At 39.9% G+C, this 24,793-nt stretch overlaps 1 protein-coding gene across 6 annotated transcripts in view; it reads right to left on the bottom strand.

The window, feature by feature from the left end:
- Positions 1-643: 643 nt before the first annotated feature.
- Positions 644-24,793, bottom strand: part of BDNF (brain derived neurotrophic factor) — a 67,951-nt gene continuing 43,801 nt past the window's right edge. For 5 of the 6 annotated variants that reach the window (XM_037522543.1, XM_037522538.1, XM_054699317.1 and 2 more), the window contains exon 2: positions 644-1,898. In XM_037522543.1, the coding sequence (XP_037378440.1) occupies positions 1,137-1,877 (741 nt within the window). In that variant the 5' untranslated portion in view covers positions 1,878-1,898 and the 3' untranslated portion in view covers positions 644-1,136. Of the gene's footprint in view, positions 1,899-21,064; positions 21,112-24,793 lie in introns of those variants that run through there. The other variant, XR_008553468.1, reaches the window with a different exon arrangement.

The following is a 24,793-nucleotide window of genomic DNA, read 5'->3' as shown; positions in this document are numbered from 1 at the left end:
TTGCTGGCAAGACACTTTTAAGCTTTATTATGGATTTTTTAAAAGCCTGACAATGAGTTACCCAAATATTTACCCCTCATAAAAAAAAAAAGAAATCTTTATTTTTGAGTTATTTTGTTGTTGTTGTTCTTTTCCTCTTCTTAGAAAAAAAAAATCACTGTTCTCCATGCTTATGTGAGTGCCACAATGTGACAGAATTTGTTCACAGCAGTGGTAAAATATTTCAGAGCGCGCAACTGTTTTCTTAAGGGAAAACAAAAATAAAGAAGGGACCATGAGGGGGAAGGGAGGAAAGAATGTGCTTGAAGTAAAGGTAGGTCTTTCAACAGAAGAAGCCTCCCCTGATCAGCCAAGGCCCAGGTGGGGGGGCGGAAGAGCCTATTGAACTGAGCCCGTGGTTCAGTTGCCTTGATTTTTATTCACTTTTCAGTCATCTGGTTGGTACTGCAAACATCTTTACAGCGTACAAATGAATCTTCTATCGACCAGAATATATAGTGAAAGAATTCTTTCCCCATCCCTACTCCCTATGGGAACAAAACAAAACAAAAACAAAACAAAACAAAACAAAAAAAACACAAAACAAACAAAAATAGACCCCACCCATCCCCCATCCCCTAAGCCAGTAAAGCGATGACAACAGCACCTTGACATTGTTTTAATTCCAACGCTATCAGAAGTTAAAAGCAGTAAAACAGAGAGAGTACTAACAAGAACGAAGATACTTACTGTCTAAAATGTAAACGGAATGTTTTGGTTCAAATTTTTGTTGTTTTTTGTTTTTGTCTGTTTTCTGAAAGAGGACAGTTTATTATCAATTCACAATTAAAGCAGCATGCAATTTATTATTATTAGTTTTAAACTTTTTACGTTTTCAATTCTTGGCAACGGCAACAAACCACAACATTATCGAGGAATGTAATGCAGACTTTTTTTTAAAGTTGTGCGCAAAATGACTTTCCCTTCTGGCCATGGATATGTCCAATAAATAGATTGTAGAACCACTGTACTGTATAAACTTCATTTATACATGCAGTTCATAAAATTATTTTTTCTTAACTGAATAATTTACCCTGTTATGTATATATACAAATAGATAATTTTTGTCTCAATATAATCTATACAACATAAATCCACTATCTTCCCCTTTTAATGGTCAATGTACATACACAGGAAGTGTCTATCCTTATGAATCGCCAGCCAATTCTCTTTTTGCTATCCATGGTGAGGGCCCGCACGTACGACTGGGTAGTTCGGCACTGGGAGTTCCAATGCCTTTTGTCTATGCCCCTGCAGCCCTCCTTTGTGTAGCCCATGGGATTGCACTTGGTCTCGTAGAAGTACTGCTTCAGTTGGCCTTTCGAGACAGGGACTTTTTCGAGGACCGTCACCGTCCCGCCCGACATGTCCACTGCAGTCTTTTTATCCGCAGCCGTCACCCACTCGCTGATGCTGTCGCACACGCTCAGCTCCCCGCGGCGGGCGGGGTCGGAGTGGCGCCGGACCCTCATAGACATGTTTGCAGCATCCAGGTAATTTTTGTATTCCTCGAGCAGAAAGAGGAGAGGAGGCTCCAAAGGCACTTGACTACTGAGCATCACCCGGGAGGTGTACAAGTCCGCGTCCTTATTGTTTTCTTCGTGGGGCCGAGCTTTCTGGTCCTCATCCAGGAGTTCTTCTATCACGTGTTCAAAAGTGTCAGCCAACGTCAGGCCTCTTGAACCTGCCTTGGGCCCATTCACGCTCTCCAGAGTCCCATGGGTCCGCACACCTGGGTAGGCCAAGCCGCCTGGTCCTCGGACACTGGCTTCTTTCATGGGGGCAGCCTTCATGCAACCGAAGTATGAAATAACCATAGTAAGGAAAAGGATGGTCATCACTCTTCTCACCTGGTGGAACTGCGGGGAGAAAGCAGAAACAGGACACAAAACTGGTTAGGGCTTGCTTTCTCGGGGAGCGGACGCAGCCCATCTGATTGTAATTCCAGGCCGTCCTGCAGGGTCAAGGCTTTTTTATGTATTGGTGATAAACTCCAGCTGCACCAGACACAAATGAATGTCAGTAGTGTGCGCTACGTGTTTTAATAGAAACCAGAGACATGCAGTGCTTTCCCCCAAGATTTAGCATATACACCCGAGATGAGATGTCTTCTAAGTAAGTGAAAAAAAACGTGGCTTCCAGCTCTCCCCCTTCCTCCCACTTTAGCAGCTTTGTAAGTTTAATTTTTAATGATCTCTGCTCAGGCTGTCACAAGAAATACAAAATCAGAAATGTTACTAAGCAACAACTGCAAATGTAATAGTATTTTTTTCCCCTAGTTAGCAACATGGTCCTGTGGCGGGAACGTGTGACAGGAACAGCAGTGGCCTGAGGGGCTTGTGAGGGTCTCTGGAGCTGAGTGGCTGGAGTGTGGCATGAATAGCACCATTAATCGGAAGTCAGGGAGCTGTAAGGAACCTTTGCGTTGACTTCTTAGTCTTCCCATAGAGGTGAGCTATTAGAGCAACGAAGAAATAATTTCAGTGAGCTACCCCGCTTTACAGAGAGGGTACCCAAAAGCCACAAAACGCGGGCCTCATGTCGCCAAGCAAGTTTATGTTAGAACTCTGGGCTTCCAACTCTACATCCATTGTTTCTTCTAGGACACCTGGGTGGTCATGACTGAGGATGCTTTGCTTATTTTCAAACAGAAATCATTTTCTACACGTTGATTTTAATGATGTGTCTATGCCTGGGGCTGATATCATGAAAACAATGTGTCTGCTTAAGAGAACTGGAAAATTCAGCATTAAAAAGGCACTGAAGTCAATTTCAAATGTCTCCCATATGCAGATCCAGGTTTATCTCCACCAACTCTCTGAGCCCCTCACCCCCTGGCTGTCTTGGTGCACAGACAGATCCATCTAAGAAAGCTCAGCTGCTCCTTTTATTGGAAACGTGATCCTGTACGTATGTGTCTGTGAACTGAGTTTATCATTCCTTTAAAAAGCTGAATGGCATTTTGCACATTTTGGAATAGGCAGCTAGTGCTTCTTTCTGTGCTTTTGAAGTTTCCTGGGAAGTCCCTTAACAGCACACCACAAAATTAATCTTTTCCTGTTTGCCAGAGGGTTGCTATACTCTAAATTTGGCTCTACATCTACAAGCATGCTCTGGGAAGCCAATTAGAATGAATGAACAAGCAAAATGAAAACATACCTACACATCAACCCAAGGTGACCGTCAGATGGGGAAGGACTTCAGAGTCACTTACCTGAAGCATCGTGTCCCTTAGTAGTAAAGAGACGCATCCCCAGCCCCGGCATTCTAACTTTATTCTTACTCGGTTCTGGAGCACGGACTTAAAAAAAGACACATGCGTGTCATAGCTGTTATCCGTGCCAACCAGTAGGCAATGAGACTGCTTTTCTGTTCATGAAATGTTACTGAACATTCGGGAAGGCAACCTACCTCCAGCAAATAGCTCATACAGCAGAAATGGCTGAGAACTCTGGTCTTGAGAACCAGATGCCTCTGTTCTCCATTTTTATCACACCTTTTCTACCATAGAGTTTCTCACCACTCCAAACATTAACAAATGTCCTTGTGGAGTCACTCTGCCTTCGCACAGATAGACGGCAGTCCAGGAGCTGCTTGGGGTGCTCATGGTCTGAGATTAGGGAGGGCACAGTGGTTTAAACAAAGCACAGTTATCCATTCTAAGACCTGAACTTATGTGAATATTTTGGATTCTGCATCACAAAGAAATGGATCCTCTGAGAAGGGTTCTGTTGCTGGCAGGCAGTACTTTTACCATTGAGTGGAAACCCTTTCTCATATTCCTAGTCCAAAAGAAAACAATCCATGGGATGCCTTGAATATAGGTTGAAGAAATAATGCAAATTTAGAAAATTTTATGCTGGTGGAGTGTGGCTGTGAACAACTCCTGTTTACTACCGTATTTCATTTATTTAAGACATCACCTTTCTTTAAAATTTATTTTATTTATTTATGCCTACAAGAACTGGGGTGTAGGCCAGAGGTGCAGGGGCTGAGAGGATTCATCAGAGACAGAGTAGGGAGCAGAACAGGTGGATTTACTGAAATATACTGCTGAGGGAGCAGTGGGAGAGACAGGAGAGGTCAGTTGAGCCATGTGGGTTAGCTCCCTGGCCAAGGATCAAACTCATGCCACAGTGGCTGGTGATAGCTTGATAGCACTGAGACTTTAACCCCTGCACTACCCCCAAAGACATAATCACTTTAATACACACCATTTTAGGTACCACTTGGAAATAAAAAATGCAGCCAGTTAAACTATTGCTTTATCACTTAGAACTTATATTCTACACTCCCTAAGAAAAGCTCCTGTTGACTTATTTGGACACACTAAATCATATTACCTTATGTGCATATGTAAAAAAGAAAATTAGGCAAAAAAAAATTAAGGCACTGACAATTATGTCATAATTACTACAGAGCCAATAATAAGACATCAACTGTAAGACACAAGCTAATTTCAGAAATTTAAAAAATATGAAAAAAAGTACATAGTAGAATTAATGCAATGGAGGAAGTTTACTAATTATTTACCTAGTGCTCCCACTAAATGCTTAAAATAGCTCAAGATATTGAGGCCTCTTCAAGCACAAAATTGGAAAATTTTGTTATCATTACTGTAGTTATGAGTCTTTTAGTGATACCTTTTTCTGTAGTTGGCTTAAAGAAGTTTACTTTGCCTTTCGTGGGTCTCACTTTCTTTTAATTAATGATTTTTTGGTTAGAAAAGTAGTTGGCATTACACCTATCATTTTTCATCAGTCTCACAAGCCAATATGTCAGAAGAACAAATGACATTTGAGTAAATACTACTTGGTTTTCCACCCTGCAGCTCACCCAGGGGCATCCTAACAGCTGAACATTTGCACAAATTCAATTGAGAATTACCTGGTGATCAAGCCCAACCACCTCCCCAGCCTCGCCCTCTGAGCAACATCTCTGCAGTGCTAACTTCTTACATGCTTGTATGACCTTGAAGTCAAATGCATCAGGCACCAACTCAATACTTTTTGTTGGAACAAAGCTACTTCCTAACTTTTCTGTTTCTGACAATGGTTTCTTATATTTTGGGCAACCCAGCCTGCAGAAGAGAAATCTTGGAATCAAGGTTGACAATAAATTTCTCATAGAGACTTCAAATCAGTAAAGAAGTCTAGCCCATTTTTCCTTTAAAACATGTCTACTGTCCATCCTTTTCTTTCCATGATAATGCAACTACCTTGGCTTATCCTTTGCCCTCTTGCTTGTGACTCCGCTGTCCCCCTGATGTACTTAACACTGGTTCTGTTGCATTCAACTCTGAGATTAGTAAAGAGTTACCCAGCTTATCCCTCTTGAATTGTCATTCTCTTACACAAAAAACCTTGTAATGGCTTTTTTGTTCCACCAGATCAAATCCAACCTCTTTTATCTGCTACTGAACAACCTTCAGAATCTACTTAGCTACTTTTCTTTTTTAATTAAAATTATTCATTTATTTTTAGTTGAGGTAATGTTTGGATACCCCCATGAACTACCAGAACTACCACACCACCGCTGTGTACCCACCACCAAGTCACCCAAAGTCCACCACCATAGTCCATTGTGCATCCTTTCTCTCAATGCTTTTTGACTCCTGGTCTGACCAAACCAGATTCCTGGGAGTACCACACAGATTTCTTCCCATTATGTGACTTAAGTCACATTAAGTCATTTAGTGCCTTAAAAGGCTTACAATGGTCATTCTTCTGGTAAACTTCTTCCTCTCTAGCTGACTAATCTTAATTACCCTCCATGACCCTGGTTAAGTATCAAATCATATATGCCACTCTCTCTAATTATTTCGGGTCCACCTGCCCTCCTCTAAAATTCCATATTGCATCTCACTTAGTACTTCATTCTCTACTTGTTAACTGTATTTGCTAAATATGGTCAGTTCCATCATTAAAATGATAAACTCTGAAGCAATGGGCTCACGTCTGATCCCCCATAATACTTTGAATAGAATAAAACAACAGCACTCAGTAAAAACTTAGTGATGGGTTTATTAAACCACATGTAAAGCTAGTTTTGAAATAGTTTTTATGGGAAGTCTTTCTATCTGGAGAGTACTAGCAAACTCACTGGAATTGCTAGGTCAATTACAGGCTGTGCTAAACCAAATTATAAACTCTAAGGGATTTGATGGATGGCAACTATTAGCCACAAGCAATCTCTTGAGTTTCTGTAATAGGGCAAAACTTTACTTAAATAATTAAAAAGCAAATAACACTACAACATACTAACTTCCTCTACACTGCCTGCATAGCTCTTGTTTCTTATAGATCAATAGAAGACTTGGAAATTGGTAATAGTCATAATAGCAAAAATGGGAATTTTTCATCTTTTAACTTCATTTTTCCCCCTGTAACCTCTTCAATGAGTAAGGGAAACCTCAGATGAGTTAGCCCTTCAGATGAGTCTTTATTACACAAAAGATAAGCTGAGCCATAATACTAAGTAGATCATTAGTCTATATATGTTTATCCACAATAAATTCATTAGTGCTGTCTAATTTCTGCTCCAAGGCTTATAGCAAACAACTCAACCACATCTATAAAACACCAGGAAGGATTTTAGTCCCACTCTCAGTAACTAAATATAGTATATAGGACTATACAGAAAATTAACAATGTAGAAATAAAGTTTAGTTAAGCATGACTCACAAGACTTAAACTTTCAATTAGATGAATATATCTATGACAGTATGCTCTCCTGCTCCAATAACAACTTTTAAAAGAGTAGAACATTCGCAAATGCTGAATTTGATTGTTACAAGGAGACAGGACAGGGATTATTATCTCCATTATACAGATGAATCAATTCTGGTTCAAAGAGTTTAAGTAACAGAGAAGATATTACAAATCTAATCAGTTACCTGTTCCCTTGTTCCATGTTTATAATATGAGGACATGCTCCTGGTTTAAGCATTTAACCATAGGAAGGAGAAAACCAATGCAGCAAAAGGTGGTCAAAGCAGTTCATAAAATGTGGACATAGTTTCTGAAGTTATGTGTAACCTGATGCCCAACTTCCAAAAAGGCAGCACCATTACGATACTATGTTGTAAAAGAGAAACCCCACCGACTGGGAGAACATTTTTGCACACAACACTAATGATAAAGGACTGATCACAAAAATCTACAAAGAGCTGATGAAACTCAACAAAAACAAAGAAAATAATCCTGTCAAAAAATGGGTAGAAGAGCTAAATAGAAACTTCTCTGAAGAAGAAATGCAAATGGCCAATAGGCATATGAAAAAATGTTCAGCATCACTTGTAATCAGGGAAACGCAAATCAAAACTACCATGAGATACCATCTTACACCAGTGAGAATGGTACATATCAAAAAAACTAGCAACAACAAATGTTGGAGAGGTTGTGGAGAAAAAGGAACTCTCCTGCACTGCTGGTGGGAGTGCAAACTGGTCCAACCACTATGGAGAGCTGTGTGGAGATTTCTTGACCTACTAAACATAGAGCTTCCGTATGATCCAGCAATTCCACTCCTAGGTATTTACCCAAAGGACACAGAAACAGTAATTCCAAAGGGCACCTGCACGCCTATGTTTATAGCAGCATTATTTACAATAGCTAAGCTATGGAAACAACCCAAATGCCCAAAAATAGACGACTGGATCAAGAAGATGTAGTACATATACACAATGAAATATTACTCAGCAATCAAAAAAGATAAACACATGCAGTTTGCAGCAACATGGATGGAGCTAGAAGGGATCATGCTCAGCGAAATAAGTCAGAAAGAAAAAGAAAAATACCGGATGGTCTCACTCGTAGCAGGAATTTAGAAAACCTAAATAAGAGACCAGGAAAAAGACTAATCAATACAAAGTAAAAATCAAAATCAACAAGCAACTATAAACCAGAGACACACTGGGGGGGGGGAGGGCAGGGAAAGAAAGGACTAGAGTCAAAATAAGGGGGGGGGATACAATTGTATGGGGAATATAACCAAAATGAAAATGCATACATTGTGCAAAGATGAAAAAAGATGTAAGAATTATATAAAATAAAATATTTAAATAAAAAAAATACTATGTTGTGGTATAGTATGATCTCCAAGAACCTTCAACTTAAAAAGCATCCTTACTTCAGTGGATGACATTCAGACAATGCAGTCTTCCTGCAAAAGAATGCTTTACAAAAATTTAGGCATGTCAGAACCAAACATTCTTGGCCAAAGCTAAGAAGGGGAACTGAATAATATGAGAAATTCAGCACACGGGGAAAAAAATCCCAGAACTTTGTTCCCAGTCCCTTTAGGTTTTGTCTATGAGCATGTAGTCAAAGAAACACAATTTAACAATTGGGCTGTTCATCTTAGTCCCTAAAACAATAAGGATACCCATCAAGTTGAAGAAATTATCAATTAAGATTTAATTTCTAAACACATGATGCAAGCCTATCAAAACACTAGCTTAGTAAAGTCTCACCTTTTTATTATTATTATTTTTATTTTATATATTTGTACATCATTTTTCATTTTTGCACAATGTATGCATTTTCATCTTGGTTATAGTCCCCACACAATTCCCACCCCCGTTGTTTTTTTTTTTTAAAGTTTAATTTATTTTTATTTATTTATTTATGTAGTTATACAAGCACTGGGTACAGTCAGAAGAGCGGGAGGGTGAGAGAATTCACCAGAGCCAGAGCGGGGAGCAGAGCAGACAGAAGGACCGAGGTACACTGCTGAGGGGAGCAGCGGGCGGCAGGAGAGGTCTGCAGGCCATGCGGAACCCTCCTCCGGTGGCCGGGGAGCAGCCGGGGATCGAACTGGCGCTGCAGAGGCTGCGGGCAGCTTCGCAACCCAGCGCTCAACCACTGCGCCACCGGGAGGCCCGCACCCCCGTTGTTTTGATCCTACTCCCTTCTCCCCCCACCCTCCTGGAGTGTGTCTCTGGTTTCTAGTTGCCTGTTAATTTTGATTTTTACTTTATTATAATTAGTCTTTTTCCTGATCCCTTATTTAGGTTTTCTAAATTCCTGCTATGAGTGAGACCATCTGGTATTTTTCTTTTTTTTTTTCCCCTGGCTTATTTTGCTGAGCATGATCCCTTCCAGCTCCATCCATGTTATTGCAAATTGCATAAGTTTATCTTTTTTGATTGCTGAGTAATATTCCGTTGTGTAAATAAATGCAAATCAAAACTACAACGAGATACCATCTTACACTAGTGAGAATGGCACATATTAAAAAAACTAGCAACAACAAATGTTGGAGAGGATGTGGAGAAAAAGGAACTCTCCTGCACTGCTGTTGTGAGTGCAAACTGGTCCCACCACTATGGAGAGCTGTATGGAGGTTCCTCAACCTGCTAAAGATGGAACTTCCATATGATCCAGCAATTCCACTCCTAGGTATTTACCTAAATGACACAGAAACATTAATTCAAAAGGGCATCTGCACCCCTATGTTTACAGCAGCACTATTTACAATAACTAAACTATGGAAACAACCCAAATGCCCAAAAATAGATGACTGGATCAAGAAGTCTCACCTTTTAATATAAGTAACCTTTAATTTATATCAAGTTTCAATACATGCATGTAGTAGTCTTACTTTCATTCATTAATCAGACATAGAATCTATATCTTACAGTCTAGGAGGGAGGACATACATGTAAGGACCTAAAGTATAAAGGTAGAAATGAGCCTAAAAAATTATAAGTAAACTTCTATGGAGAGAAAGAGGTTAACTCCAGTTAGAGAATGAAGAATGTGATGGAGGCTGAAAAGAATATGAAGGATTTAAATGCACTTGGAAAAGACCAGTGGATGGACAGCACCTTGGCAAAAGATATGGAGGTGGGAAGGCATCGGGGTATAATCTTGAGAGAAGAGTTCTGGAACAGGAATGATGAGAAAATGAGAGAGGAGACCATCTGGTATTTTTCTTTTTCTTTCTGGCTTATTTCACTGAGCATGATCCCTTCTAGCTCCATCCATGTTGCTGCAAATTGCATGAGTTGATCTTTTTTGATTGCTGAGTAATATTCCATTGTGTATATGTACCACACCTTCTTGATCCAGTCATCTATTTTTGGGCATTTGGGTTGTTTCCATAGTTTAGCTGTTGTAAATAGTCTCACTCATAGCAGGAATTTAGAAAACCTAAATAAGGGACCAGGAAAAAGACTAATTATAATAAAGTAAAAATCAAAATCAACAAGCAACTATAAACCAGAGACATACTATGGGATGGGGGAGGAGGGAGTAGGAACAAAACAAGGTGGGTGGGAATTGTATGGGGACATAACCAAGATGAAAATGCATACATTGTGCAAAAATGATGTAAAAAATATAGAAAAAAAAAGAAAATATGAGAGATTAAAGGGAGATGCTAAAGAGTGTGGACTTTGCCTTCCAGACATGGAAGAGCCAAGGAGAGTTTCTGAGTTCTGAGTGGGGGATGCTTTGAGAAGCCAGTGTATCATGAGTCAGAGGACTAGAAAGAATGGTAGACCGGAAGAGACAAAGTAATTCACTGATTTCATTCTCAGTGGCTATTGAGCTTTAAAAATAAATATTAAGTAGGTAAGTGTGGGATTGGGTTAAGAGCAGAGATATATAATTTAACTTCATGAATGAACTTACTTATTTTTAGGCTAAAGTAAGTGACAAAAGAAACAGATTACAGCAAATGCACAGAGCTGAGTGGTAACCATCAGTAATGTCTGCGTTGGCTGAAAAGGCAGGATGGAGTGGAGGGGAGACAAGAGTATAAACTCCATTCCAATTATAATTACACTGAACTTGGATTCCACTGCTCAGCACTTTTAATTCAAAGATCTCCAAACACTTTGCAAATATTAACTAATTAAGACTCATAGGACCCTAGAGGTACAGGTAACTATAATTATCCCCATTTCATACAGGAGGAAAGAGGATCAGTTTTTAATCAACTCATCCACTCGCTGTGGTTCCCTTGATAGAACAAGGTCAGAACCTCAGACTCCAAAGAAAAACTGGGCCTTTAACTACAGGGACAAGTTTCTGCCATCCCTCTGCATTATTTCTGCTTTATTTTCACATTAGGCATATATTGCTTAGCCAAGAAGTCTTAAAAACAAAAAGGCACACATTCCTCAAAGAAAACAACTGGCAGTTGGAATCCATAAATAAAATGGAGAGGCAAAGCAAACAATCATTATAGATGCCTACCTACTTGCCTGGATGACCAATCAATTTGAACTACTAAATATTTTAGTAAATGACATCTGATAGTACAGGTTTTTCAATGTTTCCAAGGAAGTATTTTTAAAAATGTAGCTTTAAAAAATTATTTATTTTTGCATAGAAGAACTGGAGTTTAGGCCAGAGGTGCAGGAGGTAACAAGATTCACCAGAGATAGAGTGGGGAACAGAACAGGCAGATCTACTGAAATACACTACTGAGGGGAGCAGTGGGCAAGTCAGGAGAGGTCTGCTGTGCCATGTGGGTTAGCTCCCTGGCTGGGGATATAACTCAGGTTATAGCAGTGACAGTGCTGAAATTTGACGTCTAGGCTACGTCAAAATGGGAGGCCCCTAAAAATGTAGAGGCCCCTAAAAATGTAGATTTTAGCTACAACGTAGTTTATGTCTGCAAGATCCAATTATGCTTCCTACAAAACACAATCGTTCATACCAGAGTGCTCTTTCATGCCCTTGCTCGTCTATGGTTTCAGGTGACACTTGTAGCCATCACTTAGCCTCACCAACAATGCCAGGGAAATTTGGTTCTTAGATCATACCTGGAGTGATACACACACACACACACCCCTATCATGAGGTAAAAAAGTATTTTCTCTTGAGTCCTTAATTTGATAGATGAATCTATATACATTTTTGCTAGAAAATACTATAGTTCTGGTCCTCTATTAACCTCTCTACTCCTCCCTCCATTTCTGAAAAGGTAAGAATCTTTCTATAGGTGAGAGACCTTGCTCAAAAATAAAACTAAGATAATATTCTGTATTAGGATAGGAATTGGGTATTGTCCCCCAAATTACAACTCATATTCATGTAAAAATCACATATCCTGACTCACTGAGTTCCCGTTTACGACAGTAATATTTGCACAATGTATAACAGGGAAGGTGGAACTAAATGAAGAGTAGTAAGTCTTAAAGTGAGCTGTAATGATGGAATATATTTTGGAATAGAATAAAAATGCCAGGTATAAGGACCAGGTCTGGGCAGAGAACACCTCACCTGTCATTCCAACCCCAGGGCCACCAGCCAACAATCTCCATCACTACTGCTCTAGAAAGCCCACTGTTCTCCTGTGACCAAGGAAGAATCCCTAAAATCCAAAGCCTATCAAAGCTGGCAGTTCTATCATGCCCTGCCTTCTTCTTCAGAATAATACTGCTCAAAGAGTGCACATGTCTATTCTGTAATAAAGAAGCCTTAGTGTCAAGCTTACACAAGTCACCAGCAAATGAGTAAGTTGTCTAAAAACGCTCTGTAACTTATTTTTTAGATTACAAGATCTAAATAGCAGTTAACACTCAATTCAAAAACCTAATCTCTTTAATTAGGATTCTGTTTTCTTTAGAATTTCAGATGGGATTTGTTATAATGAGCTAAAGTAAAGTTCAGATTTAACAATGTTCTAAGTGCTAAATTGCCAAGACAATGTATTACTTATAAATTCCCATTTATGGTAGGCAGTAATGTTTACTAAAGAGATACGATCTACCTAGTTCCACAAAGTTTCAGAAACCTATTCTGTAAGGAGAACCTGAACAAACATCACATTTAATGACAGGTGTTGTTCTCTACAACTACTATGAAATCATGGGGGAAATTTCCTGTAAAGGGACAAGGACTCTGGAAACAGTGAAGGGGGAGATACAAACATCATTGTTATCACAGGCATTTAAACTGCATTTAAACTTACAGACTTTAAATTTATAGAAGAATTTCAAATACAAAATTTACTTTATATAATGTAAATTTTTATAATATAAAGTCTATATAATATAAAATCTCAAACTTTGGGTAATTTTTTTATATTATAAACTTACCTTTACAAATTAAGTGTATTTGTATAATTCAAATTTTTTATTAAAAATCCTACAAGGAGGGCCTTCCTGGTGGCGCAAGGGGTTAAGCACAGCACTATGAAGCAATCCGCAGACTCTGCAGCACCAGTTCGATCCCTGGCCGGCCAGGGAGCAACCCACATGGCGCATCAAACCTCCGCTGTCTCATCTACTGCTCCCCTCAGCAGTGTACTTCAGTCAATCTGCCTGTTCTGCTCCCCACTCTGTCTCTGGTGAATCCTCTCACCACCCCCACATCTCTGGCCTATACCCCAGCTCTTGTATGCACAAATAAATAAATCTTTTTTTAAAAAATTCTACAAGTAACAAGACAGTTATGGGACCCAAAGTCAGTTTCAGAAAATGTAGGTATAGAATAAAACCTCCACAGGTCAAAAAGAACTGAAGCCTTGCTTCTCAAAGTGTGTCCATGGGCCTGCAGTACGTTTATCACCTAGGAGCTCGTAAGAAATGCACAATCTCAGGTCTCGTCCTCCATCCCATCCACTCCAACCACTAAATCAGAATCTGCATTTCAACAAGACTCATGTACTTAAAGATGTTTCATGTGCTTATTAAAGTTAAGAAGCACTGGACTAAATGGTAGAGTAAGGAAGATATTTAATATAAGAAAGGAAAGGGTTAAAGTCAACAGAAGCACTGAATGGCATGGACCTTCTGAGCTGGCCCCGGGTTTCCCTGGCATCTTTCCTCCTGGGTTCAACTTGCTTTATTGTGACATTTATTATGTGGGAAAATGTCTTTATGTTTATGGTATTAAGCAAAATCTGGGTTTCCTTTATGTTAACTTTTCTACTATCGTGTTCATAACCACCATAAAGATATCTTACAAACATGATTGGTTGAATGAGACTGCTGATCTAATTCTGGACTCCCATTTCATCATGAATTTTTTACCTCAATGCTATAAGGCAAGTGTAAATAAAACTGGTCTCCCTGATCACTTACTTACCGGCCTAACTTCACTTACTCACTTAGAATCATACTAGAAATGATGCAGCCAGCTATGGCAAGTAGTAGATTTCCAGGTATATTAAAACGGCTTTCAGCCAGATATCTCTGATCCTTGTAAATTCTTTGTCCTGAAATGGTGAAACAGAGTCAGAGCCAGGGAGGGAACTGACTCATCCATTCAATGAAGATTTCTTATTACTACACTTGTCCTAAAACTAACAGTTCCAGGTATCTCCTAGCAAGTAACAAACAAACTCACCCTTACAAAATAAAACAGTAACATTAACAGCAACAAAATCTTAACATAATGAGTACATGAAGTATTTAAACACTCTCTCCAACTCAGATCTTCAAATCCAGTAGGCAAACCAATTTCTCAGTTGGTTCTAAAATTTGAGCCCTTCTTTGGGATGCACAGTCACCCATGAAGAAGCATGAGGGCAGATGCCAGAACAAGTGTGGACTGAATACCCAAAATGGTAGATAAAAATAAATTAGATTTCTAAAGAAAAGTATGAAATTTTTTAATTGAACACACAGACTTGATGGGATAGTCTCATAAATAGAAATGGAGACTGGTCTACTGTTTAGGCTTTTCGCAAAAGACTGCACACAAGGCTGGTTTCTAAATACCAAGAAGTCACCAAGTTCACCAGGACAACGAATGACTAGCACTAGAGACCCAGAGAATGTTGTTAAGTCATTTGCAAATGGGTGGGGCTGAGATGACACAGAACTCTCTTTTCCCAGGCGGAATCCCAAGGACTATTGGGTTCCACCTCGAGTCCCACTTAGAGAAGATGTCAACACAGCTAGGGAATGGCCTCCTCCAAGTAACAAACGAGGCAGTCTGCCTAACAGGGGTGGTGTGAGAGTGCAGCACAGCCTATTCCTCCAGTTCGTGGACCCAGGACTAAGCATGCTCTGTACCTTAAAAAAAAAAAAAATGCAAGAGTGATGCAACTACATTCTTTGTCCCTAAGGGAAGAACATGCAGTAACTCTCTCAGACCAAAAGATAAAGGGAATCCCCCTTTAAGAAAAGAACTTTGCCATTATGTGAAGATTGGGAACGTGCCAGAACAATTACAATTAAAAAAAAAAAAGCAGAGAAAGGTAAGAGTAGTCAGCCCTGTGTCAGTCTCTTTGTTCAGAATTGGCAACGTTAAATCAACAGGTTGTTTTTAATGTGTTCCCGGGCATTCCGGGTTCCTGCCATGAGATGTTGGGGGGATTTTGACAGCTGTGAGCCAACACCCACTAGACACCGTCGCTACACAAACACACTCTTAATGGACCCCAGAGTCGTGGTGAAGGCATGCCCATCTCAGTTTTTCCACAGATGCTGCTCCTGAAAATTTCCATAGCCAACGTATTCTTGTGGTTAATTAGTTATCTGAGCAATTTCCATTATAGAAAGAATATCTGTACGTAATGAGATCCATCTTAGGTCCAAACTGGAAGGCTTCAATGTCATTAACACCACAGGGCTGAAGCGAGAATGGCATAACTAATTCTCACCTGATGAAGGGAGCTTTCTAGATCAGACCCTGTTCTCTCAAGTACACAGAACGTGAAATTTTAAAAAGCCAGAGAGGTGAAAATAGGTAGGGGAAGAAAATGAAGATAAATTGCCTCTAGAGACAAAAGAATAGCATTGCCTTTCAAACTACCATCAAGAAAAGTTGGGGAAAGCTAAAATTAGCAAGAGAAGGCTATTAGCTCTCTGTTGCTCACCTTTATGAGACCATTTTCAGGAATCAGTTTGTTAAATTCCACTGAAGCACAAAAGCACACACCACAGCCCTTCTTTAGGATACATAGTCACCCCATGCGGAAGCGTGAGGAAAGATGCCAGAACAAGTGTGGACAGGCCACCCTTCTGCAGCGACTCAGAGTTCTGAGCGTTAACTCGGATTAACCTTCAGCACACAGAGAAAAACTGGTGGTTCCACACATCCAGTTGTCCTTCGGGTTATTTTTGCATCCAACTCTATAATTTCTTTTAATTACTTACTGTAAAGCACAGGAAAGTGCTCATCATTTGTAGCTTAATATAGGAGGAAAAATAATTGAGTGTGTTCCCCATGGCCCTACCCCTGTCCCCAACACTTCCCCCTGTCACCATTCCTCTGAAGAGCCAGTTCCCGGGCCCCGTGCATAATGAGCCATGTGGACCCTATTCAAGAAGCTGGCTGTGCTCCAGAGCTACTATAAAATACAAGGAAAATAATAACATCTCAAATGACAAAGACCCATATGGCCGGTAGGAAACTATCCACATCCCTTGAGCCAGTAAGATGCACCTATGTGGAAACATTCAACTCTGCGCTTCCACCAATATCATGAGTAGGAGAACATCTGTTTGTCTCCATTCCTTTCCACTACACATGATTTCTGACAGAAAAAACTGCCAAGTCAAACGCCAATATATGTAATCTAACAATGGGGTGGAGGTATGTTTCCATGCGGTACTGACTAGTAAATACAGTGTTGGTAGTGGTGGTGGTGGTGGTATGGCAGCAATTTTTGGAAGAAGCTCTGGGCTCTGGATAAGTAATTCAGGTTTCTCTTTGTATTAGAAATGATTAAAACTAATAGGCATTAGCTAGGAGCTAGATGATCTAATTATCCAGCATTTACAGCTGAGAAAACTGAGGCTCAGGGAGCTCCGATAAGTTGCCAAAGATCACCATGGCCAGCATGTGATGGAAATGGAGCTTGAGCCAGCAGGGGCTTGTCTGCCTCTTTCCATGTGGGGTCAGATGTGGATGTGGTGTCTTCTATTTGAGGGAAGTGTACTTGGCAGAGATATCCTGTAGACTCCAGGCACCAATTTTTAATTTATTTAAGCCAAGTCCCACAGGATGATTCCTTATAAACAGTTTGTTTATATACTAATTCCACAGAAGTTGAATATAACCCCAAAGCTCCTTCTTTACTACTCTCTTCCCGATGCTGAATTGTTCCCTCAAGGTACCAACCTTACATGCATCCTTAATAGGGTGTAGAGTCAAAACTATGCATGAAGTTCATCTGTTTGAAATGTCAGGACATTTTCCCCCAAGAAGATCTCTTTGGTCCCTGGAACAGAACCATGTGCTATTCAGGCCATTGACCACAACTAACAAAACCTCCTATGTCCACACCACTTGAGTAATGATTCCAATCAAGATCTATTTTTTTAAAACAAACCAAAAATATTGTGCATAAAATCTTTCTTTTTTTCTTTTTTGAGTAGCCCTCAAGGTCTAGAGGCCTGGTACCATGGCTACCCAACTAGTGACCCATGCCACTTGTCCTGTTACTTAAGAAAAGAGCTGAGGGAATGAGAGAAGAAAGGTATGGCGCAACAACCCGGATGTACTCCTGAGAAGTGGTTTGGAAAACTAGGCCAGACCATAACATTGGCAGAACAGATGGTGTGGACTGAGTCTGTGCTGACCAGGACAACCAAGTCTAAACAGTGAAAAGAACAGGGTCTTGGAGTGGAGCCCTCACACAGGGTTAGATAAGAGTAGCAGGGAAGACAGAGCACCTTGCTACCAGCCACAGTCAGCCCTTAAGAGAGAGCAGACTTCTAGAGAAGCAGTAGGAGGAGTCTGACAACAAACTGGAAATGCCTGTTGTGAATGCCTTCACAGGTATTAACAAAAGAAAATGTGCATGTGTCAGTGGTGTGACAGCTAACTTGTGAAGTCCACCCTCTGCACAGGGGATGATTTCTTGTGTAGACCAGATACAGTCATCAGTGTAACTCCCTAAGAACTACTAGTCTGTATGGGGGAAGAGTAGAGGCTTTCCCTTTTAAAGGGTCTGGTCCAAAATTCTATGAATAGAAGAGTGTCCATTTGGATGGACTAACCATTCTGCCAGGCTCCACTGACCATACGTTTCTAACCAGTAAATTGCAGGGAATTTTTTTTTCCTAAACAGAGTACACTGTCCTAGGAGAAAAACAAAGTTGAGAATCAATTTTTCTAGTGAGAATGGTGAGGAATTATATGAGGATGATCTGAATATATGCTTTTCAAAACATGAAGCCATTATCTAAACTATAAATCATGTATTTTTATAGATACCCTATTTGTGTAACACAGGAAATTGCCTGGCAACTTTAAGGGAGGTTAGCAATACTGCATTATAGCTCAATACTGACATTGGACACTGGCTGTTTTAATTTATCTTAAAAGTAGTAATTAATCACAAATCTTGGGGGAAGTGAAGGAGGAAGTTAGGAAATGGGCATAGGTAATCAGTTAGGAACAGGGCACCCGAAGCCCCTAAGTCCATTTATCAGCCCAAATGAGAAACACTGGGATGGACCCCCCCCACCACTCCACCCTCCAAGTCCAGGTGCCCTAGGTCCAGTTATCAGTCTGACTGGGGAGTTCAGAACAGCATCACAATAACACAGTACTCAAGCAATGGACCAAAGCTAGTTTTGGAAAGCCAAGCCAGGTAACATGGGCAAACTCGGTGGACCTCAGTAACCTAGGAGGCTCCACAAACACAGTGAATCTCAGTAGCCTAAGATAATCCCACAAACTCAGTGGGCCTCCGTAGCCTAAGAGAACCCCACAACTTAGTGGACCTCAGTAACCTAGAAGAACCCCTCAAACTCAGTGAACCTCTGTAGCTTTGGAAACCCTGCGGGTCCAGCCAATCAGCAACAAAACATGGAGATACCCAACAAATGAACCCCCACTCCTTGCCCACTATACCCATATAAACTCCTGCTTCTCGCCACCTCAGTGGCTACCCACTCCAGACCCCTCACTACTCAGAGAGATTTCCTATCCCCTGTCCTATCAATAAATCTCTTGCTTCTCTGTAACTTTGGTCTCAACGTTGAATTCTTCCCTTACTAAAGACAAGAACGGAGAAAGCCCGCCGGCGGTCCTCAGACTCTGGGCCTGTTCTCAAAACTCCGATTCAGAAGTACAAATCATCCTTCAAAAGAGAATCCCCATGGGTATGAAAATTCCAAGTTTAGCAGGATTTTCCATGTTTTGGTATCTATCTCTTAAACTCAGTCCCTAAGAATAATGTTAACAACTGGCAAAAGAGTGTTGAAAGTCTGAAAGACAGTGGACTGGTAGAGAACAGTTTCCTTTTTGCTTACAATAAACACTGTTGTGCTCCTTCGATCTACCATTGCTAGCTAGGTGAATAATGAAGGCAAGCCCAACTTTCCATTGCAGGGAATGGCAAGTGGCAACGTGGGTCCATTCCATGATGTGTCACTAGACTTGGCATAAGCCTATGACCGAGGTGAGGCATTATTTCCATTGGAACTGATGCCTAGAAGAGTTCTTGGAAATGTGTAGTATTTCTACTGCAAATGGGGGACTGAGTATGAGTTGAGACCTCACTCAGAAGTTTGTCTTTTGTGTCCCATCTTTCAGATAGTGACATGCTCTGTTAGTGAGGTTGTAGAGAAACAGGAATTCTCATATACTGGTGGTGGAACTACAAAGAGTTTAAGTGCTTTGCTGGACAATTAAGAAGCACTTACCAAAATTATAAGTGAATTTTCCTGCTTTTCTAGCTATTCCATTTCTGGGAATAATGTACAGGTAGGTACACAGGTATGAAAGGATGCATGTACAAGATTATTAACTACAACAAGACATACATTAACAAAAATATCAGTTAAAATCTAGCTATAGGAAAGTAGATAAACTATAGTATATATATTGACAATAGAATTCATGCAATTGCAAAGAAAAATAAATTAGCTCCTTAATACTCAATGGAAAACTTTTTGAAATATATTAGTAATAAAAGCAAAATGCAGAACAGTGTAGGTATAAATACAAGCTTTTGTTTAAAAAAGAGAAGAGAATAACACATATTCAGATTGACTTTTATTAACATAAAGAGTCAAGGAGGCACTGGGGGCACACACTAAGGATACACTATAAAGAATCCACATGTGACCAATATGGATGATCACCAATAGATGGTATGTGTTGGGTGGAACAACCAGGTGGGCATCTCTCCATGAAGAGTTTTTAATACTTGCTTGATTTCTGAACCATGCAAAGAAATTATCAAAAAACTACATTTAAAACAATCATTAAAAATATGTTTAACCTAATGTCTTCATCTTTGGCACCAAAAGTCTTCCCACACTGCTCTGATGCCATAGACACTCAAGAGATTTACACTAATTTCTTTGCTGAGTGTCCTGGTGGTGTTTACATTCAGGAAGTGTGAAGGGTACCATTTCAACTTCTGGGACATTTCCCTGGGGTTAAAAAAAACAACAACAAAACTGTGCAAATCGGGGTAGCTGGGCATTGAGGGCAGTCTCTGGGGGTGGGGACAGAAAGCCTCTTTTCTGGTCCTGCCTTTTGCACTGGCTAATCAGTTACCCCTATGAAATGGCTAATAATTGGCCATTTTTTAATGACAAACTGGGCAAATTCATGGGTGAAACAATTCAAGGAACTTGCTGATATGAGCAGAATGAAAATTCTTACCTGCCTGACTCACAGAATCATACTGAGGGTTACCACCCATTCAAAAGGGCTTTCTCCTTGAAAGGGAAACTCTACAAAACTACTGTGGAGAAACTCAACAGCCTGAGGGGTGAGTATGGCCAATCATAGGCGGAGAACAAGACCCATTCCCAAAGGGCCTGCTCTGACACACTGAGATGGCGGGGAGGAGAGAAACCTTCAAAAGATGGAATGCAAACATAAAGAGAACACAGAAAAGACTCGACAAGGAAGACATGTGATTAAATTGCACATGCTCATTTGCAATAGGATATACGGTAAATTCTGCAATAGGGAAGTCAAGGAGACACTGGGGGCACACTCTAAGGATACAGACTGGCCTATAAATGCAAGCTCATGTTGAATCTGAAAGGAGGGCCCTTATTCTCTGTGTTAGTACAGTTGGAGACATGCGCCAGTCACAATCAGGGAAGTCTTCTACCTTCTTCCAAAATTAGATGCAGACTTCAAACACGTCTGAAAAATGCTCTTAGAGGACTTTTTACTCCACATCTAGAAACTGAATGAGAAACCACTCTTTTAGAAAGGTAAAAAAAAAAGAGAGAGAGAGAGAGAGAGAAACTTCTCATCTCCATATGCACACTCATCTGGAAAGCAGATCTCCCATGAAATGGATAGTCAAAGCCGTACCACAATAGTAAACTACATAGAAACCCAAGAGTTGCTTTCCTCGCCTGCTTCAAGTGAAACATTCCAAGAGGTGGAAAAGAACTGCAGAAGGAAGGTCCCTGGAGGAGCCCTAACTTGGTACTGCTTTCTACAAGTCTGTTCAGGAAAATAGAGAGCTTTATGGAACTCAGAAATCAAAAGCTCCTTTCTAAATGACAGTACATTCCAGCACCACCTCTTAATGAATGATGGACTGGACATGAGGCTCTGCTGAGAAGTGCAGGGTCATGGTGGGTCAGATCCAGTGTCCTCTCACCTGAAGCCAGCCTCATGTTTCATAGCAGTTTGTGTTTCTTTGCAGAAATGTCTTTAAAGGGCCTCCCTGGTGGTGAAGAGGTTAAAGATAGCACTATCAAGCTATCATCAGCTACTGCAACCCACATGGCACAGCAGACCTCTCCTGCCTTGCCCGCTGCTCCCCTCAGCAGTGTATTTCAGTCGATCTGCCTGTTCTGCTCCCCACGCTCTCTGGTGAATCCTCTCACCCCCCACACCTCTGACTTACACTCCAGTTCTTGTATGCATAAATAAATAAATCTTAAAAAAAAGAAATGTCTTATTATTATAAGTCAGAATCTCCTCTTGCACATCAGTCTAAAACTGCCTTTGATTAAGAATATAAATGCATTATGTTTTAGTCAATGAATTGTTTATTGATTCAGCACAGGTTTTTAAAAACTTAGAGTTAAAATGTATTTTGCTTTAGGATAATAATTTTCAAGGTTGCTTTGTGCAAAATAGCAATAATTAACTTGGCACCTCTTATGGAGTTTTCAAGTGACAAAAATCCTAAGTTTTATTCATTACTACCTTTCAAATAGAAAAAGAAAATGAGAGACTTATGAAGGTGGGCACACTCCCAGATTAATAGCTTTCAAGGGTAGCATTTCAGAGTTACCGACACAGGATCAATTTCACACAGCTAATCATTTAGTTACAGGTTTACAAGATAAAAACAATTCTTAAAAAGATGTTATGGGAACACAGGGACAATGACCTGATGCCACCGATGTATAGGTAGGGTCAGGAACACAAGTTTGTTTCATCAGCAGAGCTCTCATTGTTCGAGTAAGGCTTAAAGGTCATAACCAGCTGTTTCTGTGATTCTATTATGTGAAGAAAATTCAGTTGTAGACCATGTTTATTCCATGAGGAAAAAGTCCCACAAGTGTTTTAAAAGCTCTGTTTCTTCTTCTCTCCTCCTCCAGTCAAATGTATAGCTTAGATTAACAAACAGCCTTTTCCGAACATTCACTTTTCAACTTTTTGTTCATTTAGCAGACATTCTTGTGCAGACACCAGGGACTCCCAAATGAATGAAACAGAATCCCTGCCATTGGGGACATCACTGCTACAGGGAGGGATGGGAAATGAGCCAGACACATAGACCAACAATTGCAGCTCAATGTGGTACATGCAGTAATTGGCATATGCATTCCCCAAAGAGAGAACGAAAAGCAGAGAGGAAGGAAGTTGTTGGTTCAGTGTTTGTTCAATATAGATCATATTTTACAGAGTAGAAGACTGTATTCTCTGATATCTCATAAAGCATGAAGAAGTCAATGTTGGTGAATTTCTGGGGTTATATTAAGCTGGAAATCAGAAGACTTACTGAAGAACTGATTTAGAGTGCTTTCCTACCTGAATATGACAACACTGAAATCTCGATCTTTTTCCATGAAGGATGTATTCAATTATCCAGCAAGTACCCATGCTGTCATCTATTGTACATGTGCCTACTATAGGTGCCACCTTCTATATTCATGTCATCCACTATGTGCTAATGGGCTATGACAATATAGGAGACAGAGTTTTTGCTTTAAGTGTTCCCTGTTTTAATTGTAGAGTTAAAACAAAACACAGGGGAAGGAAAAAAACTAACATATAAGACAGCTTCTTTGGGACAAAGACCACATCTCATTCAACCTTGAAAAAAACTTAACATTTATTCAACTACTATTATATATTTGGGGTACACATACCTCTTCCCCTTGAAATTTTCAATTGAGAACAGCATAGAAACAAGTTGTCAAATGGGAAACAAACATAGAGTCAGCTTCAAGTTAGCAAAGGTGTACAGAAAACAGGGTGTGGCCTACTTTCCACTATCTTGAACTATGCCCTTGGGATTCACAGAGTTGGGGTAGAAAAACAGAGGCTAAGAGGGCAGAAGTCTGGGCAGGGCCTGCACAAAGCCAGCTCTACATGTATTGCTTACTGTATAATGACTAAATGCCATGAATGTCAAATTAATGTATTGGCAAGAGAGAAGAGGGTTCAATTTCAGCATGGTGGTCTGTTCCTTTTCTTTACATGCTGTATAATCCAAAGGATGAAAGAAAGTCTCAAATCAGAATAATCACATCTCTTCTCACAGAAAGGAGCAAGTAATAGGGACAGGAAAGAGCCAGAACATTCCCTTATTAGTCTTCCTTTTTAGGAAACAAATTTCCAAGGCTGGGGGGAAAGGACTTCTCTCAATATTATTTTAGGCACAGAGAATTTAAGTAACTTGTCCAAGGTCACAGATCTGGTAGGTGGTGAGCTTGTCATTAAATTTGGCCATCAGGAATAGTCCAGGAATGTAGGCTCCAAGCCTCGGCGCTTAGGAAATTTCTATTTAGGAAATATTTCTTTAATATCACAGACTATCCTGAGTAGGGTACTCTAGAATATTTTTCTAGACTAGAACATTATATATACAGCTCCTAGCAATGACTCTGACACGAGAGATACCTAATAATGATTTAATGTTTGTACAATCACTTATGTAATTAGCTATGAAATGCAAATCATATAGATAACCTTGGAATTCAGATAGGGCAGATTTGCTATGGGAGAGGGTCTTTCTAGAGGAAATAGAATTTGAGCTGGGAATTGAAGGATGAGTAGGATTTAGATGAAAGAATGGCAGAACAAGTCATGAATAAACTAATAAGACTCTAAGAATTAGAAAAAAGAGGTTCAGTCTTGTCAACTCTGGCGTAAGAGATGCAAATATAGACAAGAAATATGCTGAGGAAGTTATTTTTGTTGTCTTGATAAGTTATAAAAGCTATTCTTTGGGGACTGGAAAATGCTAATAACAACTACAGTACCTAAAATTCACTAAGCATTTACTATTGCCAAGTACTGGTCTAAACACTTTGCGTGTATTAACACATTTAATCCCCACTACTGCCCTATTAAGAGGTTGAAACAGAGATATGAAGTAATTGTACGAGGTCACACATCTAGTAAGTAGTGGATCTGGACTCCAACTCAATCCTTCAGTTCAGCAATGTTGTCCCAGGCTTTTGATTTCAAATGAAAGTTTCTGATTAGGAACTATCTTTCAAGTCAAAAGATTATCTTCTGCTCTCAAGGTCTCTGAACCTCTGGTTATTTACAAGACTGCAAATCCCTTCTAACCATGTTCTAATCCAAGTATTTGGACCATGAAATAAATTATAAGTCTCTCTAAAAATCACAGGATATTTAATTGATTTAGTTTCTAATTCAGCAATTCAAAT

The sequence above is a fragment of the Talpa occidentalis genome, unplaced genomic scaffold (assembly GCF_014898055.3).
Source record: "Talpa occidentalis isolate TD23 unplaced genomic scaffold, MPIMG_talOcc4v2.1 talOcc4.3, whole genome shotgun sequence".
Lineage (NCBI taxonomy): Eukaryota > Metazoa > Chordata > Mammalia > Eulipotyphla > Talpidae > Talpa > Talpa occidentalis.
Note: the sequence above shows the minus strand (reverse complement) of the source record. Positions and strands in the feature narration are given on the sequence as shown.